Genomic DNA, 20,108 nt, shown 5'->3' on the forward strand with positions numbered 1-20,108 from the left:
TTGCTTATACTTATATTTAGAATATGCACAGACTGCTCTTTACTTCCAAGTTCTTCACAGTCCAACAATTAGAAAACCAAGAAAGAAGAAAAGATAAGTTCCAGTTTTCTGTGGATACATCTGCTCTACAACTAAACACAAAACATCCACATCCCAGACACATCTCCTGGATGTCAACATTTGCCAAAAACTAGAATAGAGAGGAGTTCCCAAAAAAGCATCAGCTAATAAGAAGAGTATTCAGAGTACTGGCAAGATGCTCAGTTAAATAGGCAAACAGCAGGAATTATTAAAAAGAAAACAGTCCCCCAGTTTGACTCAGTCAACAAGCACTCATCGTACCTTTGGGTTGCACATAGAAAGAGATTGGCTCAGTCCATGACCCATTTCCAGCTAATGAAGTGGCCTGAACTCTAGCAGAATAGTTTCCGGCGTTCAGATGAGTTAGTTTAGCTCCTCCAAGCTTCTTGTATTCCTGTCTGGAAACACATTCTCGCTTTTCCTAAAAGCAAAAACAAATTACAGTTTATGTTAATAGCTTCGCATTCCCTCATCCTTGAGAAAGCAATGTGTCTGCAGATAAGCTAATTTTTATGACTAAAAGCCCCATCAGTTTTCTTCAAACACTTTAAGTAGATAGGTGGAATTCAAAATCTACCAAAATAAACAAAATAAAGGGATGGTACGCTGGCTGGCGCTGGGTGTTTGAAATCACAATTTCTATCTGTGGTCTGCAAAAGCACGTTAAGAAAAATCCTATCTTGTGTATAGAGTTACAAGCAGTAACTCTTGACAGAGAAAGGTCAGATCCTCACCTCTCCATGCTGCCCATATTTGATTTCATACATTAGTATCAGCCCATTTGGATTTGCAGGCTCTAACCACTTCAGGTAGACGGTATTTTCTTCTTTTGCTTCCCATGTTACCGTTCCTGGAATGTTATCTGCTCCCTCTGTAAAATATTTACAAGTGATGTGAGAAGAACATCTATTACTGAAACAGGAACTCATGCAACAACTGAGGAAATAAAAGGTTCATATTATTCTTTAGGTATCGAAGCATTGCAGCAAGTGCTATTCAAAGATCCAGAGAACAAAATGCACCAGCGAAGGGCCTGCTGGAGAGACTGGTGGAGCCTGAACTGCTAATTGCCAGAAAACCAGTGCAGTGTACACAGCTTCACCAGGTATGGGCTCTGTGTCAGTCACTGTGTGCTTAAGAAGCTGTTTATCAGCACCGGGTTCTTCCTTCCAAACTCTCCACTATACCAGAACAGTGCAGACACAGCTACTCCCACCAGACACCTGTGAACAGCAGCCTGGCCACAAATGGCCCCAAACGCCAAAGCTCTGACCCACAGACATCCCTCTCCTAAACATCCAGTCCTAGCAAGTCTGTCAGAGTTCAAAATGGAGTCTCATGAGCAATTCAGGAATTGATTTATCTCTATTTCATTCCTGATATTTTTATGTGTTTTATTCAAAACTTAACAGGAATATGAAGACAGTTTCAGTCAAAGAAAGCCAAGGAAGGCCACTTCTTCAAAAATACACTTCTCAGGCCTAGAAGAAACCAGAATCATTTAGCCTTTGCTTTTCAGAGCCATGCACTACAAACCTGGGAACACTTATTTCCTTTTCCCTGATATCACAGATATACTTATTTCCTTGAAATTAAGCAATACTTTTTGCTTTTTTACTGCCACAGCTGGATCTGGATTATGATATAGTCTTTCCTTCTAGAAACAAAACAAAATTGCTACCATTCTGCATCAAATACCCCAGACATCTGCTGGAGTCAGAAGCCTTTTGCTGGATACATGCAAGCTTACAGTAAAATCATCTCTATTCTTCTGAGAAGAAGTACAATCTGTAAAGTTCCAAACACGAGTACAGCATTCAATGCTTCCTACTTGAAGTACTCTAGATGCCAGCATTGGCCGCAAAGCAACACAGTCCTCCTCCTGTTTGCAGGCTGGACAAAAGCATGGTCATTCTGTGACAGAAGAAACATTTGGCAAACATTCCCACCAGCAAAACTCTGAAACCTGCAAACAGTTCAGAGTGAACACAGCAAAACTAAACATTAGCAGAGAAATGCTCCCCTGTCTCTATTCAGCGCACAGGGAACTGAAGAATAAAACTTTTTACCCCACCATGTCCGATGTCTGTGGGTCTTACCTATAGCGTTGGGAAACAAATTCCCTCATAATTATCTTCGTACTCAATGCACACACTTCTGCCTTTCTCCAGATCACAGGACAGACTCAATACACGTCACTCAAGTACACGAGAGACCAGTCGAGGGCATTAAACTACAGTAATGAAGTTTCATATAGCTTATACTTATTTTCTTGCGTAGAATTTTTTTATTATACCCAAACATTTTCCTAACTGTTTTTGCAGGGTTTGTCTTCCCCGAGATTATCTCTTCCCAGAAGTCAAAACAAAGCTTTAGACTTGTGAGAGCATACCTGAAGGCATGGTTCTTGCAAAGACAAAGTTGGAAGCACTACAACCAAGTGTGTCAGCTTCATGGTTGCAGCTGTGAATATCAATGCGGTAAAGAGTAAAAGGTTGGAGATGGGAGATCACAGTTCTCTCCTTGCCATCCACTTTGGTCTCAAAGAATGGGTATTCCACCTCGCTCTCCTCTGCATCAGATACATTGGTGAAGTGATCTGTCCCAGTCGTGTTCCTGTTTCGAGTGGCCAAAGTGGCATTTGCGATTCGGAACACATCCCTTCGCTTCCGATCGGGTCTGTGGAGAAAACAGACAGGTACAGAAAAGTTCTTTAGAGAAACACCACTTTTAGAAAAACACCCCTTTTCCTCCAGCTCTGTGCAAAAAAAACCCACAGTGAAATACGTAACTGCTACAAAAAAACTAAATCAAGACAAAAGCCTTCTCTTAATCTGAACCTGCAGCATGTCAGCAATCCTATTGTTCTCTCTTTTGGTCAAAAACCAATCAAAACTCTGAAGCTCACATTGTGCTCCAAGATAAATGCACTAACTTCTGACCTCCCGCAATAAACTGAATTGCAAAAATGACTTCACAGTTATTCAATAAGCAAAGTAGATTTGAATTTAATGACAGTAACGTTGACACTTAAAATAAAAATCAGATCATAATGATTGAAAAGGCTAGGGAAAAAACTGTTCTGAAGGTTGCTGGATTAGCATAGTTAACTCTGTGTAGGCTTCATGTCCTTTTCAGTTGTAGTGAAATTACAGAACTTTGAGTGTATTGCACTGAAAGGAGAAACCTTGGAAAGCAACTGAGAGTCATGAATGTTACCCACCACTAATGTAGTAATTTGTGTATCTTTACTTCTCTCACCCAAAAGCTCTGCAACGAATGATTGTCCAGTATGAGAAAACACCGCACTAATACTGTGTACAGCAAGGAGTTCACCCAGCAACTTTGCTTTGCCTTACAGGCACCCGTATGAAATTTATGTAAAGTTAAAAACTTGAGGATTTACAGCAACACTACTGCTTTCCTGAGTCTAAGAAATGTTCTAGCGGACAGGCCTGAGTATCAGCGCAAGTGTCAGTATGAACACACTCATAAACGTTTGGATGGTGTTAGCTAACCAACACACAATTGCTACACATCAGCCTTGTCCCTCGCTCCTGGGTCAGATCCAAGGCTGCTTTGCGCAGGAGCACTGACTACATACGGCAAGTTCACTTTCCAGCTCTCCCTTCCCTGCTCTCCTAGTCTCCAAAGTCTGCAGGACCGCTCACACCTGGAAGGCTACGCACATGGGGAGTTAAAGAAGAAGGCAGGAAGCACCACTACAAAACCAGTTTTCGCTTGCATCCCGTCCCACCTGAAATCACTTGGCCAGTGCTCATTTAACACCTGGTCAGCACAAGGACAAAGTCAAACTCACGGCTATCAGACAGGGAGCTACAAACTAGGGGAATGAGGCCTCCCTCAAACACACAACAGGAAGAAACATGACTCAACAGGAGAAGTTAATTCACTGTCAAATATACTGTCTTAGTACATCCAGCCACAACCCAGCATGCTGCAGAGAGAGCCAAAACCAGGCTGACTTGGTTTTGAAATCTTCTGGCAGAGGCTGGATGAATTTTTTTTTTTTTTTTACTGAGTTCACTACAAATTTTCCAAAATCCTTTTACTATGTCTTGAGTAGTCGTTTTGACACTCTCAGATGCCACGTAAACCACAGCATAGAAATAAATGAAGACAAGGAAGCAACTTCCTAACCTACCAAGAAACTGTTTTAAGCAAACACAAGCAAATGCCTTAACTTGTTAGTGGGGCATGAAGGAATTTCAGAGGAGACACAAGCACTTATGCCTCCCCTGTACTGGTATTTATAGAAGTGACTTGGGACGAGTATTCATTTGCTGCTTTAACTCACTGGAAAGAACAAACTTCTGAACTGCTGAAAGCACACGGGATGCCTAGCACTGAAGTGATGAACATCTGCATCAATTTTGTGATAAAAGCAGTGAAAATAAAAAGTTCATTTTTAATCAACCACAAAAGCACATGCCAATGCAGGAACCCAAAAAGCACGATTTTGCCTATCACTGCTTTTATGGGATGCAAGAAGATTCAACTCTTCCGTGGAGGGGGGGGGCAGTAGTAGAGTCCTGCCTTGCCTTTGAGCAAAGACAGAGGAAAAGATAAAAGATAACACAACACAAAACCTGGTGAAAACTACAGTCCCATCAGGAAGAGAAAGAGACCTGTAAGATAGCCACAAGGCAAACATGATTAAAACATCAAGAGATTCAATACCATTGCTTTTCTGCCGAGCAGTTTCCAGCTTTTGTGAAAGGCACAGATAAAGGGGAAAAAAAAGCATCCAAGGAAATAAGGAAAATTCTAGAGATAAACCCATGAAAATTCACCTGTTCTGTTAATGGAGAGGAAGGAAGAGAAATGCAAGAAAAAAATTAAAATAACACTATAAAAATTAAATTGAAATAAAAAAGAAGGAAAAAAACTGTGGGTCAGTAACATACAAGCTAACTGTTCTCATACTTTCTGGCAATTTTACTGTTACTTCTCAGACACCTTCCACTACACACAGAACCTGTCTCATCCTTCTCATTAGAGGACTGAAAAACTTGAGGAATAGCTCATTCTCCTGCGGCTCTAAGCGTCGCTTCAAACCTAACCGGAGTCCTAATGTTTGAAATCTACCTCACCACTGCATTAACACATATGGGGTCATCCAGAACTTGCAGACAAGATTAGATGAACAGGCTTCTTAAACAACCCTAAAATCACCCAGCCAAATATTTCACGCTGTGTAACATGCTACATCGCTTTTGTAATATCCTGGAGACAGGTAGAACACTGGAAATGAATACTACTATTGAGGCTTCCATTAACAAATTAATTAACTTCTCCCTTGGGAAAGAGAAAAAAATAGACATCACCAAGTATCAAGCTGCTTATTTTGTCCCATGGAGACATCTCACTAGCTCATAATCTTTAATTTCCCTGACATACAGTCTCTTTAAAGTTGCTTCGCTATGCAGCTCTTTCTGAGCTTTGTACCTTATCTGCCCTTGCTGTTACAAAACACACCCTTATGACAGTAAGTGAAGAAAAAAGGGAAACAGACAAGCTTTCAGGAAATCCTTTGGGAACTGGTCAGTTTATTTGGTACTGCCCGAGTTCAAGGTTCTGTGAGTTTCCTTTCGGCGGGGAGGAATGCAAGAAAATTCAGGAGAAGGTAACGCATTTTAAATGTCAAAGCTTTGATGAAGTAAAAAATTCCTTTGCAACCGACTTTGAAGTAGTTTAGACCTGGCATACGCCTTTCAAAACTCCTTGGTGTACTACATAAAGTCCAAAATCAGATCACATCTACAGGATTTCACATTGCTCAGGAATTACATCCTGGCTAGTCATGGTGGCTGTTACCTCTCTGTACCTCATCTTTTCTGCTGGTTCTCACCATCAGTAGGGAAACACCGTGTGAGTTCAACCACAAATGCGAAATGTGACTCAAACACAGCTTGGATACAATACCCAGCACTTCCAAAGAGAGGCAGCATTTAGTTCCTTTTCTGGATAAAGCTAAGAACCTCTGCACGTATCACAGTCCCAACCCTAAACCAGTCAATCCAACACATCCTTGAATAAAGATCCAAAAAACCACAATGGAGAGTGACAAACTGGTCTTGATAATCAGTATTGCCACCCTTCAGAGCTCTCAAAGGACTTCACCATAAACTTCACCTGCCAACAGATACAATGAAATAACCTATACAGTTGAAGTCTGATTGCTTATAGACTGTAACATAACAGCTATACGCTGTGTGCTAGGCCCCAGGATCCAATTATCTAAAGAACAAATAGCTATTGTGAAGGATAAATTGGAAACTGAGGATGAAAGTCACCAATTAATTCAGTAGTATTTACTCTATGTCGCAGCATAAAATCACTACTATTCCACTTAATGTGTAAGCAGTAGTGTTTATCATGGAAGAGTGGGCATATGTAATACTTCTATGCAGCACAAGTCCAGGAAACCAATACGCCCTTTGCAATTTTAGCAGTGCAAAAGGAAGACCAGTTTCAATTCTGCGAGGTGACTATGCCCTCGGTTTCAAAGGCAAATACATTTTCAGATTAGGGACACAAGCACTTAAATGGCTATTTAGAGAAAAATCACATCTGAACCCCTTTGTCTGCCACATGTTGCTCTTCTCCGAAACCCTTTCAGACAAAGAGCTCCTCAAGTGACTCACGATTCTGAAAAGAAACCACCACTAAAGTTCTTGAACAATATAGGTAAGAACCCTTACTTTTAGCTGAAATTGAGAGACAGAGATGAAAATCAGTGAATTAGAGAAGCTGCAAGGTAACGCTGCATACTGTCTCACATAAAAGCAAAGGCAATGTTTTTGTGTTTCAGGCATTATCTACATAGGCTTTCATGTCCAGGAAGCCTCAGCTCTGGGAAACATTAAAAAATGAAATTATTAGCCTTGCAAAGAGAAAGTGTCCAAAATTCATTACCTGGGGACAAAGATGGAGTTGTGAAGGAAATTCTCAAAGACTTTCCTGTACTCTGCTTCTTCCTTCTCTGCTTGCTTTTCTGCCTCTGTCTTGGGACAAGCACAACAAGTTCCTTTTTCTCCCCCACAGCCCTCTGGCTTGGTGGGTTCAGTAGCTTCTTCTGTATCAATGGTCCCATCAGCATATCTTCGAATTGGGACTTTATCTTAAAAGAAAAGAACACAAGTGGCTTGTTTCTTTACTCTCCATATTATGAATACAGCAACAATGCATGTTTATCCACCCCCTTCTACTTGCTCTTCTTCACAAAACACTCGTGAAGCAGGGCACAGGCTTTGGGTCTTATCAATGAAGTGCATGGAAAGAGCCACGGGCACTTCAACCCAGCCAGGTTTCGTTTTCCTACCTTTGGAGCAGTAATTGTGTCTGTAAAGATAACTGTCCTGAGGTTGCTGCTGCCATCGTACGATGTAGTATGAGAGGTTGCCATTGGGAAGAGAAGGGGGATTCCACTTCACTATCAGTTGGGATGAGGAGTTGGATGCTGAAATAACATCCAAGGGAATGGATGGCACTGGAGGAGAAAAAAAGAAAAGGCAGCCATTCAAATCTGAAGCATTTTGCAATGTATTTCAATGCAAGATTCAAAGTGAATCCTAATCTAATTTCTATACTCCAAGAAAAAAAAGTTGTATTTCAAAGGAAAGATTTCCTACTTGTGGACCACTAACAACGGCTATTAAGGGTTCAGCTGTAAGCACAACGTACAGTCCCAATCCAGAGCTGTACTTAAATTTACCTAAAATGAACAATCCAAAAAATTCCATTAGTTCCAATGAAAATGTTGGAGACACCGGAGAGTTTTAATTCAAATCTTTATATTGCTTTCATAATTACTAAAACTCCCTAGCATCACGCGCATCATCTGCATGTAAATGCAACGTCTGTATTAAGAACAGAAGTAGCTTGATAATACAACAAGCACATATGCAGTTATCAACCTATAATCCAAGAGCCCGGGATCTCACCTGCAGCATTAGTTCGTATATAGACAATTTCACTTTTTGCTCCATGAATATGATGATTTTCCATCATTGTGAGGGTAACAGCCTTGACATAAATGGCATATTGTGTCCAAGGTTTCAATCCCTGCAGTAGAATTCCAGGATTGTTCTCTTTGTTCGGTGGCAGGTCAACGTCGACCATGTTCCAGCTATTGGAGCCACACGCATCCTGCCCATCGTATTCTGTCACATTTTTGAATGGTCTGGAATAGTGAAAATAAAAAATAGTAGAAAATATTTATCGTCTCCTAAAAAGTAATATCTATTTAGGAGAGTGCCTCACTTCAGTGTTGCTCAATGAAACACATAAAGATCACTTGTTTTCCACAGCAGAATAATACAGAGTAAAATTCGTATTTGTTTACAAGCACCACACAACTCAGAGCACAGCTTTAGCTGCAGATCTTCCCCTTAGTCACTACTAATAAGGCAAGGTTTTCCAAGAAAAAAGCCTTAAATTTATTATTTTTAATCCAAAGCAGACAATGAAATGTTTCAGACATATTTAGACTTTAGTCAAGCACATATGAAACAGAAGCAACTCTTAACAGTTATTGCTAGTGCTGAGCTTTTCACCACAACGAACGTAAACTTCCATGACTGGCCTTGACCAGTCCAACAAGCTTTTTTCCCTTTTTATTTCCACACAATACAAATATACTTACATAGTCATATAGTTCTATTTTTCATAAATTGCAGCACTGGTGTGAGAGCACATAAAGTACTGTTCTTGTTATTACTACAGACTCATCAGCACTAAGTTTATTGCATCACAGTGCAACACTGTCGCAGTGATATTCTTTTTCAAGCAATGCTGGACACAAATAATTTGTGCTTCTGTGTCTTTCAACCTTGTAGGCTTCAATCAAAACAATACAGTTTTTAAAGGGGGCTTGCGCTTCACCACAAAAAGAATTTGAACAAAAACGTGACTTGACGATGAAATACGTAAACTGGATGAGACAGCAAAACTGCATGAAGCAGGAATCACCTGAAGAACTTTGCTGAATAACTTTTCTCCATAGTAAACAAGAAGTCAGAATAGAATTGTCTACTGTCTCTTGGACTGTCCCAATTAGTCTCTGATGACATCTACTTACGCTTCTTTGTAGTAAACAGTGAAGCTAATGAGATCTCTATAATCTGGAGGGCGATACCGTTCCCATGTTAGTTTAATCCGATTCTTGAGCGTAGTGTTGGAAACAAAATGCAGAATGTGGCTTTCACCTGCAGTACAAAAACAGGAGACACGACAAATTTAGCATAACATTGCCTATTAGTTTCTGCTGCTTCTTAGGTATCAGGTTTAGCTAATCACCCTTTCCAGTAGTGCCTATGATGACAAAGTTTACCCAAAGCCTTTGTGTGGTCAGAGCATCCTATTTCATCCAACTACATTTGAGTGCTTAAAGGTAAGCACTGACCGTGGCAATCATTTTATAGTAAGTTGAAACTACTTATTATTTTTCTGAAGCAGATTTTCTTTTCGTGCATCATCAGAAAGCTCTTGAAAACTACTTCAGGCTCTTCTTGAGTGAGGAATGGAAGTCCTGCTTACTCATAGGACTGGCTTAGAAAAACTAAATTCATCATCCAACTCCAATGCGCATACAAAGCAGTAACGGCCTGTTCCTGTTCTCACTTGCCAGGACAACTTTTAACACCTACGATTTGTTTTACTGGGGAATGGACAACATGGAAAGGACAAATGAGTTCCTATAATGAGAGGCTGGACGAAGAACTCCAAAACTCAGTTCATATATGGCACAGCCATTTGATGGCAGCAGCTTCCAGCTACTGTTCTGAACAGAGCTGGATGGAAGACAGCAGCTTTGAAATGAATGGCTTACCACTACCAACTCACTGAGCTTTCCAATCCAAAACAAAATAGCATTTTAAAAACTTAATTCTTGGATGAAGAAATTGTGTTCTAAGTGTCAACTGTGAGTTAGTATTTAATGTTCCATAGAAGTCTCTGAAAATAAAGGGGTTTTCACGCTCATGTACAGTGGCACTATTGGTGCTATCTTTTCACAGGCAGCTTAGCTTTTGTTGATTCTTTTCCCTTTCTCCGAGTCAGAAAGCTTTCTGTAACGTTTGTTTTTTTTAAAAAAAACAGGCAGCGGCTGGCACAAGCCTCAGTGGTCGTAAGGACTGGCTGTGTGTCTCCAACTCCTCCAGGACTGCGAGTCTTTGCTCCATTCAATGTGTAAAGAATGGAGCGAGCTTACAACAAGGATCTATGCCATCTGCATTTATGCATCATGCCTAAAGAGACATTCAGCTGAGTACACGTCCTAGCTTTGTAAACACCACCCAGAACAAGGGGACTTGACTTATACACAAGATCCGTTTTAACTTACTCAGCTCCAAAAACACCACAAAAAGGCCAAAGAAAAATACATTGTCAGTTCCAAGAGTCTGAGGTCATATTTGTAAACATTCTGTCCTCTTAGTTCCTACATGAGAGATTGCTTTTAAATGTGTAGATTACACCTGGGGACCTGATGTGAAGACCACCCAAGCCAAAAGAGAACTTTCTAATAATTTCAAGCACTCCAGAATCCAAAATTAAATGCAGAGACATTGAATTTTAGGAATACTGTAGAACACCAAAACCCATTCCCAATTCAAAAGCAAATAATTTGAAAATTAAGCGCAGAAAACAGTTTACAACAACCACTTCTAGCAATGAAATACAATACTCATTGAGAGTTCAAAAGAAGCTTGAACATAACAAACAGTGTGTTTTGGAGTCTACGGAATTGTTATTCAGCAGCCTCCTTTGTATCAAGAAAGAGTAGGTATCTGAGAAAGGAAAATACCTATAATGATGTACATTTGCAAAGGAAACAAACTGCTCCTTCTTGGATATACTAAACCACTACATTTTATTTTTCATTTCCCAAGTATGTTCCAATTGTTATGTGATGCTGCTGTCACAAAAAAAAAGGATATTTAGAAAGCAGTCATCTCCATAAAATGTTTTTTAAAGATAAGATAGTGACTATGCAAGCACAGAATTTTCTGTGCATGTGAATATACTTTCACAGCTACCTTTTAAAAACTAAACACGTAGAACAACTGAACGCTTACTGTAATTTCTAAACTCTAAATATTGTAATGGTCACCAATGTGGTAGCGTGTTGGGTCTTCTGATGACAACCTCCTATGCAGTTTGCTTTGCTTGTTTGTGTGTTTACTTACAAGACGCTCTCTCCCCATTGTTCCTTGGATTTATGTCTCCTTTGCTCTGTCGTCCCTTGGTTCCTGAAACTTCCTCCATACGGTAAATCTCAGAAACACACAGTTTAGGATTAAACGCAAAGTACATTTTTCCTTCCTTGATTGTCAAGTTATGATGGTTCCAGTCCCACAGTTGCTGAAGATTGTGGTTGTCAAGCACATAGAAGGAGTAATTCCTAGAAAGAAATTTTTGAAGGGAAAATATTGGTTTTAATTCACAGCCAGCTCCAACCAAGAATAGGTTAGCATAAGAAAACTTTAACACACAGAGTTTCCGCTCGTTACTTTAAAATGGCATTCAGCAAAGTAAAGGATTTGCTTCTCTTGCACAGACCAAGTTTTCCCTGAATGCCCACTTTAGTCAGAGGGCAGGGAAACACCTGTAACAGAGGCTTCCAAGGGTGACACCACATCACATAAAGCCCGCTCCAAAGGCTGTTTTAAACAGCAGTATAGAAGCTGCTACGAGGAATATGAATTCACCTCCTCTGAATACAGCTCTCTACACTGCATTTTCCATTTTGTGGCAAACAGAAAGCAATACCCTCACGTACCTTGTAGAACGAAAAGCAAAGTGCAGTTCTGACGATAAAACAAAGCCATAAACACAGCTGTCTTGCTTATGTTTACAAAAGCAGCTGTAAGAGTTTGCATAGTGAGGTTTCCTTGCCTCTCTGTCTTAGTTTACCTCTTGGCCTGATAAAGATTTCCTACATCATGCCAAGTGCAGTTGCGCCTATACATCAAAACCTGACTACAGCAAACAGTTGCACTGAATGCGCCACACAGGATTCACGTTTCAAAGTACAGAACTAACAGCACAGGCAGCGGCACGTGCTGAGCCTATTCCCTAAGCACAGCAGTGGAATAACATGAGCATCCTTGATCTCCACAGATACTGAATGCAAAATCGTGTGTGTAAATCCTATTATACATTAAGAAGAAATTCCTGGTACCACTCAATTTTGCTGAACTGGAAAAAAATCCAACACAGTAGAAGTAAGATTATAGGCTCTACATCAGCAGCAAGACAGCACCTGCAAAGACACATCTCTGGGCTATTAGGGACAGGAATGCACAACTGGGAAATGAGTTAATGGCCTGTGTATCTGATGAACCTAAACCAAATCAACTGATCATGGCAGCACGTGTTATGTTCTTCTCTGGGAGGTCTCACCAATGTTATCTGCATCACCAAAATCCATTATTAACACAACAAACTCTTGCAACCTCTGCAAGCCATTTGGCACTACTATGCCCATGGCAACACAGTTAAACCAGGCTTTCTACACATCTTTTTAACTCCAGTAAGAGCTTCTGCGGAGTAACATGGCAAACAAGCCATGGGGCTACTAAGAAGCTGACACACTACTCATTTATGGTTTTCCTTCAAATATTTCATTTAAAATCAAGCATTAATTCCTCCCACACCCAACCTGAAACCTGTGCTTTCTGGTTGCAATCTACGCAGACCACAGTTATAGTTTCTTTTAATGTACTGAAACACTGAATGTATTCTCAGAACAATGTGAAAGAGAAGTGGTTTCTTCTATTTCCAGCTGTCCCCTAATTATCTGAGACTGATTGCTAATGAAGTCGATATACCTGGTACAACTTCAGATGGATGCCAAGAAGAATGGGAGCACATACACATTTGTGCTTTAAATGCACCTTGCCAGGAGAGAACAAGGATGCTAAACTGCATATGGGATTTGACAGACACCACCAAAAACTGTGTTCATTTCAGACACCTATTACTCTGTTACAGATGACTAAAATCCCTGCAGCTCCCTATGCACTACTGAAAAGATGACACTTCCCCATAATTACCTGCATGAATAAGTGATAGCATGCTAAGCTTCTCACAAAAGACCCAAAAAGCTGGACTCAGACTGAACACAATAAACAGAGGTGTGGTTCCACGACTATAGAAACCGTCTTAAATATTTAATAACAGCCTAGTCTGTCTCCTGCTCACAACTGTGGCAATTATGCTCTAGACACTAGAGAGAATTCCTGCATTAAAGCAATGTGGCTAAGCTTTCAGGAGTGAATAAATGAGGCAAATCAAGCACACACTGTTGCTTTACACAACTGCACAGCGACTGGGCCAGAGCTGGGAGTTACTGTGGCTCATACATTAAAGCCATCTGCACAAGCCTGAGCAGACATCTGAGGCAAGGCAAACAGGTCCTCAAAGTTCATATACACACTGGAAGTATAAATTAGTGGAAGTTATTCTGGCACCACTCAAAGCACCAGGGAAACGACTCGTGGAGGGCTATATACAGTCTCAGTCACAGAAGAGGTGCAGTGCATGGTTTGAAAGGTGGTGCAGAGGGCAACCAAGTGCACTTCAGGCCAACGGTAAAAATAAAGTTATTTATACCAGACTTTTGCTCCAACGGCTGTGGGAAAAAAAACAGGATGCCAAGGAAGATAACATGAAAAGAATACAAGATTCACTGTAGGAAAACAAAGCACTGCCAATCAAACCCTGGAGACAGTATCTAAGAGAATAGCTGGAGATTATGGCCTAAAGGACAGGCTAAACCTCTGAACAGGAGCAGGACGCACATCTGGTCCCAGGCTTGCCATAAAAAGCCTAAAGGCAACCTGCATAACGCATGCACATCCCCAGCAGAGAATTTCCACAACATGATTTGTACCCTCAACTGCAGAGCACCCACAGCCACTTAATTATTGACTGCATATATTAAAAACCAGCTTCAGACTGTATCTGCACGCAATGCTACATCTGTGCAGATCCACCTATCATAAAGCTATGAGACAGAACATGAGATTCAAACCAAAAGGAGAGGTGGGTGATGAAAATGTTTCAATAAACTTTCAATCGCCCTTTAATCCCCTTCATAGTGCACAGGATACAAAAAGCTCCTGAAACGGGTAATGATCAAACGAGTAAATCGTTAATGAGAAAGCAAGCACGATCCATAAAGGCAAGTGACTTGCACTAAAAGGGAATGAGAACTGGCAGAGAAATGTGAATGGATGAGCTGGCTACAGAAGATGACCAAGCAGCAGAGGTTTATGGCAGACTGACTACGTTGGGACAAGATAAGCACCCTGCAGGACATACAGAGCGGAAGGCATTCATCTCGGTGCTACAATAAGAAGTAAGACAGAACATCCCACTGGACAAGATAGCTGGGATGTCAACCAGTAACAGACAGGAGAAAAGGAAAAGCTTTATTGCTTTACATATATCAAACATGCCACATGTTGGCTAGAAACTGTCTATTAACATGGTATACGTTCCACACCTGTATCACAGCACGACGCTGGTTCCTGATGAGGACCTGGCAACAACAGAGTCAAACAAACAGCACAACACCACAGGAGTGAACAATATACAGGACAACACTGGAACAGAATGCTCCACTTGATGGTCTCTCTTTAAATAGGTTTGTTCTTCAGTGTTTCTCTACAAGCCTGAACTTCATCAGATTTCTAGAACATTGCTAATGTTTTAATAACATTGGTAAATTTTTTCACTTGTGTTTGTCCACCAGCACTTGAAACAGAGCACTGAGATTATTAACAGAATATCTGTCTCTAATAGTTAATTACACATAGATTCCAATTGATAATTTGCTAATGTAAATTATAAGCAACTTAGAAACAGCTGGTTTTGGCTAAGAATTGCATCTCCACAAGCAAACAGATGGGTAGGAAACTAGGGGCTTCTATACTAACACGTGGATGTGGAATTAACGTACCTTACTAATACTGAAGTACAGCATTTTCTTGTCTAGTTTGAAAAGATAACTGATGAGCTTCTTATCCTTCCACAAACCCAGCCTCACACATCAGTGTACAAAATCCCCAACTCATTTTTTGGAACTCAATTTACACACGGGTGGCTGAGAACCAGTCTCTCTAGAGACTCCACTTAAAGAGCATTCCCCATGGAGCCCTCCACTGCAGACAGGCTTTCCACCTGTGTTCGCCACCAGCTTGGACGGCCTCATTCATTCTTAAACCACTCTCACACGCAGGGTGATTGCTTTGTTGAAACACTGTGGCTAGGACAAGCCTTGCTGCCACGTGCTGACTGTTTGAATTCATTATCTGACAATAATGATCCCAAGAAAACAAAGTGTAAAGTCTTCAGTGAGGAGCCATCCGACAGCTAGAGATCCTGTTCACACCTTCCAACAAGCCTGACAGCTACTGATGCTCCTGCTTCAAAACAACGTAGAAAACTCGGGGGGTGGGGGTGTTTTGCTTTAACTCAGACTGTCCCCAGTTTGCCACAGAAGCTGAAACGCGATGATAGCAGCCGGTCAGTACCACAACAGGAGCTCTGCCTCAGCCATTGTCTCCTCACTTGCTCCTGAAGGACACAAACTGCTTATTTTCCAGGTATGCAACCTGAAGACACATTGAGAAGTGCTGCCCACACGCCATCCATCAGCATGGCATCTGCAGTCGATGACAGCAAGGAACATACAGCACCCTTGGAGAGGGCAGAGGGGCCTGGCAGAGTTAATGCCAGACCAGGAATCAAAATCCTGCGATGGACATTGAGGTCCTGCCAGCACATCTCCATTTCAGTTTCGTTCTGTGCTAAAAGAAATTTATTTCTTGCCATGGGAGCAGGTTCACTGAGGACGTGGTGTTCAAAAGAGGCCATGAGCGCTGAAAACAGAGTAAATTCCCTTATAAGTTTCCTTTTGCTGTGATAACCAAGGCAGGCACCAGCAACGGAATAAAGAAGAATAAAATACCGAAGTACTGTTCTGTTAGTCCAAGTCAATAAAAAAAGGGATGGTGGTGGTGGGGTCAGGTGTGTAATGAATAACTTTTGTAATGGATCTGAAGTTAACCTTCCTCTCACCTCCCAGGGTGGCGCTGGCACAAACAGCCATTGTTCCAGCAGGCCAGTACTTCCCAGGTTAAGATCCCATTCCCCGCTGTTCACAACTCTGCCAAATAATTGCTCAGGCGCAGTTCTTCCTTGCCAGGTGCCTACTTTTAGCTAAGCATTTTTGGAAAAGTTATTTAGACTGCAGTAATGGCTGAACTATGCTAGGCATTTTCCTAGCAAAGAGACTGCCTCTAACCCAAGGTAAGTAATTGCAGTCATTTCCTAGCATGGATGAGTTTTAGCACAAGCAGCTCGTCACTGTATATCTATTTTACCTCCTCCATCCAGCCTCATTTTCCTCTTCAAAGCTGCAACATTTTTACTTCTCTATTTGGGAATCCGATTTAAAACCCTACTGTCTCCCTTCATCTCGGCTCTCCTTGCTGACATACAAGGGAGCACAAACATAATTACAACTTCAAATCCAAAGCTAATCTCAAATTCGAAGAGAGCGAGGGAGAGAGGGGAAGAGAGGAAAAGACAAATTGATAATTGGAGTGTCTGTGAGAGCACACCACACCGTAAGTGGGCTGAACGAACATGGTGCTCGGCAAAGCAACAAGCCTCTAGGATTTGCAATTAGAAATAAGCTTTTCTGTAGAGCCAGTGTTCTTACTGAACATGTTCCATGGAGAGAGATGCTTTTGTTTCAGCTATCTCTTAGCATCATAGGAAAACAAGAGTTACATACAGCAAAAAAATTACACTGTGTAATTATAGAAGCAATATAATCCACAACAAACATTTCAAGGAATCAACTTTACTTTTCCTGACCAGTCTTGTTCCTGCTAGATAATTCACCTCATGTCAGCATTTCAAAGAGTTGCAAACAACTCCAACTTGCAATCTATTCCACACTTGCTGGTTCACTTCCAGTTGTACTCCCTGGTCAGTAAAACTCAGGTGTCCTTTCAGCTGACATTCTCCATAAAACTCTGCTAAAAGCCAACAGTAAAGAACTGCAAGGAAATCAATTCATTCTGAAGATGCTCTTTACTCAAATATAGCAAAAAGAACAGATTAATCAAGGTAAGAATCTCTCTAAAAAAAAAAAAAACTGAAGTGAAAAGCAACAGCAAAGCTACCATAAAAATATTTATTATATGCTCAGTTTAACGTGCCGATTTGGACAGTAATCCAAGTTCAGTGGTGTTCCATAGGAGAAAAATACAGCATATTAGTGGATGAGAAGACTCTATAAATGGTGAGCGAATGTTTATTAGGACACTTATTCTCTGCAGCTTTTGATTCAAGTGAAATTGCATCTACAGATAACTGAATACTTACCCATCCACCTGTTCCTCTCCCAGAATATACCGCAGGTTCTTCAAGAAAGACAGGGATACTAAAGCATGGGAATGGCGAATCTTCACATACCCTGTTACTGTCTCAATCAGACCCATAAAATTCTCCAGTTCTGAGGCGATGTTATCTAGAGCAAGACAAAAATGATTTTATTATTGTTAAATTCATAGCTTTAATGGCTGTTCTGCCTAATGAAATATTATCTCAGTAAATGAAAACGTCTGTATATGTTGCTTTTGAAAAGGAGAGACACCGGTATTCCTGCCCTCGTAACAGTTGCTTGTGCAGACAGACGGCTGAAGGGCAAAATAAAGCCACAGAGCAACAGTGGAAAACCAGTCTTGCTTTTCCAAATGGTCTACCTGCCTTTTCCATGGATACTGCACTCAGAAGCCAGTACCAAATGTTGAGCCAGCATTCTAGCCACGATGAAAAGACCCTTGTGTAAATGTACACATCTGTGAGACCGGAACTGATCTTCAGCTACAAAGCAAAGCTCAGGCAGAAAGCTCCACTGGAAAATGAAGCATGAGACTGAAGATGACGAGGTAGAGGTAAGCTATTGGTCTTCTCTGGGGTATAAAACACTGCTTTCAGTGACCTAAAAAGCTTTGGCTACAAAATTGAGAATTCCTGATGAAACAGCAAAGATAAAACCATAAGGATGCCTCCATGCCATGGAGCATGAAGCTGGCTAGGGGTGAATTTCTATAATAAATTATTAAAACAGCCGCAGAGCAAGTTCTGTCCGTCAGTACTGCCCCCTCCCTAGAGCTGCACTGTCCCTGCCTACGCCTGCAACAACACCCTATCCCCCACCAGGCTCAGGCTTTGCAGTCCTCATCTCCAGTGATCCCTGGCCCATGCCCCCTGCCTGCCGTGATTAAGAATAAAACTCCCCACGCTTGCCCCAGGTAACTGTAACGTCTCCCACAAAGGAAGACTGTACCTGTAGCAGGGAGACCACAAGTGAAACAATGCACGTGCTGTTGTTTCTAAACCCTGAATTTTTCATTCAGCAGGAGGAAGGGAATCGAATATATTTCAGTCTTGCAGTTACTCATGAAACCGAAAGGCAACTTTCCATAGGGAGATACATTTCCAATAAAAACTAACAGTGGTTTTCCCTCTGCTTTTAAGAGCTCATCAACTGTCAACACTTCCCTGAGTGATTAATCACCACTCTAAGAAATTTAATCCAGAGCTTGTCCAAGACATATGAAAAAGGTGGCCAGCTCACTAGTAAGGACCATCCAGAGGCACACAGCTAGGCTATATACGAGCTCTCAGTGCTCTGGATTCTATGTTTTAGTAAGACATCACATCTTGCCTTTAAAAGTGAGGATATGCAGTCTTACAGTGCTGTGCTTTACTTGCAAACACGTTATTTACCTACTCAGATGCAAGGATTTTCAACTTTTCCACCTTCTCAGGCCTTGATTATCCTTTGGGAATACTGCTCATCTCACTGCCTAATCCTGGTTCCCTGCTCTGCCGAAAAAGCTAACAAAAATACCAGCCTAGACTGCCTTATAACTCAGAAGCTGACTGCTTGTCCCAGCCATGTGTTGGAGAATGGTGCTACAGAGGGCCAAACCAAACAGGCGCACTGCTATGGGACTGGAAAGCAACGGGTTTTTTAACATTTTAATGTCGTTACCATTATGCTGACAGACAAAAGGAAAAATATTAAAAGCAGACTTATCAGAGGTTCACAAAGAGAAGACAATCACTTACTTCCACGACGGATGTTAATCAGCAGATTCCCCTTGAGAATTGTGCATCCCTGCAACATTTGTGCTGACGTGACAGAGTCAATGGTCTTCGTTTTCCCATCCTCACAAATTTTGGGGCAAGGCCCCTCACAAGGACTGCAGAACATGCTGTTAGGAAAGAAAGGGAGACTAAAAATTAACAACAACACAGAACTCTGAGGTTACAAACTCTGAGTTTTGCTTTTGCTTTGAGTTAAATTTTGAAATTTTTGAATTTTTTCCCCCTTTAAATCTTACAGAAATTCTTAAAGCTAGAATGAAAGTTATCATACTTCACAGAGAACTTTTCACAATCACCTGTGGGACTCCAGAGAGGCTGGAGCATTGTACCTTTGGTTTGCAGCAATGACTGGAGGGAATTAATGGACCCATAGTCACTGTCTGCCAACTTCTGAAAGGCTTCGTGGTTCTTCCAAAGTAAAGTTCTTCTTTACTTCAGGTAAAACCCAGTGCCCTTGCATTTGTGCATTTACTCTAATTAAGTTATATCCAGAAAGACCACGCTTCTCATTCATGCAGAAAGCTGCAGTCCCATGAAGTTTCATGCTAACCCAGGCCCAGCCTCCAAAAACAGCCCAAGCAGGAACTGGAGATGGGAGAATACTGTTCAAGTTCTTACAAAGCTATCGGTCTCCATGCCCTTAAACCTACATTTGAAGTTCAACAGCAGTGAATTCCCTGCTCCTGGCCGTTTTAACACAGGAAAGACAACTGTAGAAGCCATGATGATGTGGAGAAAGCAAGACATGAATTAGTGACTATTTCTTAAAGCTTAAGAAGTATTCAAGAAGAATATAGGTATAAAGA

At 41.2% G+C, this 20,108-nt stretch overlaps 1 protein-coding gene across 2 annotated transcripts in view; it reads right to left on the reverse strand.

Annotated features, from left to right (window-relative positions):
- Positions 1 to 20,108, reverse strand: part of IGF1R (insulin like growth factor 1 receptor) — a 188,384-nt gene that overhangs the window by 26,292 nt on the left and 141,984 nt on the right. For both annotated transcript variants that reach the window (XM_009565070.2, XM_009565069.2), the window contains exons 4-13: positions 19,264 to 19,409; positions 17,509 to 17,653; positions 11,292 to 11,506; positions 9,185 to 9,311; positions 8,049 to 8,287; positions 7,427 to 7,594; positions 7,021 to 7,225; positions 2,474 to 2,760; positions 816 to 952; positions 343 to 502 (exon numbers count right to left, since the gene is read on the reverse strand). In XM_009565070.2, coding sequence (XP_009563365.2) covers positions 343 to 502; positions 816 to 952; positions 2,474 to 2,760; positions 7,021 to 7,225; positions 7,427 to 7,594; positions 8,049 to 8,287; positions 9,185 to 9,311; positions 11,292 to 11,506; positions 17,509 to 17,653; positions 19,264 to 19,409 — 1,829 coding nt within the window. The remainder of the gene's footprint in view (positions 1 to 342; positions 503 to 815; positions 953 to 2,473; positions 2,761 to 7,020; positions 7,226 to 7,426; positions 7,595 to 8,048; positions 8,288 to 9,184; positions 9,312 to 11,291; positions 11,507 to 17,508; positions 17,654 to 19,263; positions 19,410 to 20,108) is intronic.

Source organism: Cuculus canorus, chromosome 12, assembly GCF_017976375.1.
Source record: "Cuculus canorus isolate bCucCan1 chromosome 12, bCucCan1.pri, whole genome shotgun sequence".
NCBI classification, from domain to species: domain Eukaryota; kingdom Metazoa; phylum Chordata; class Aves; order Cuculiformes; family Cuculidae; genus Cuculus; species Cuculus canorus.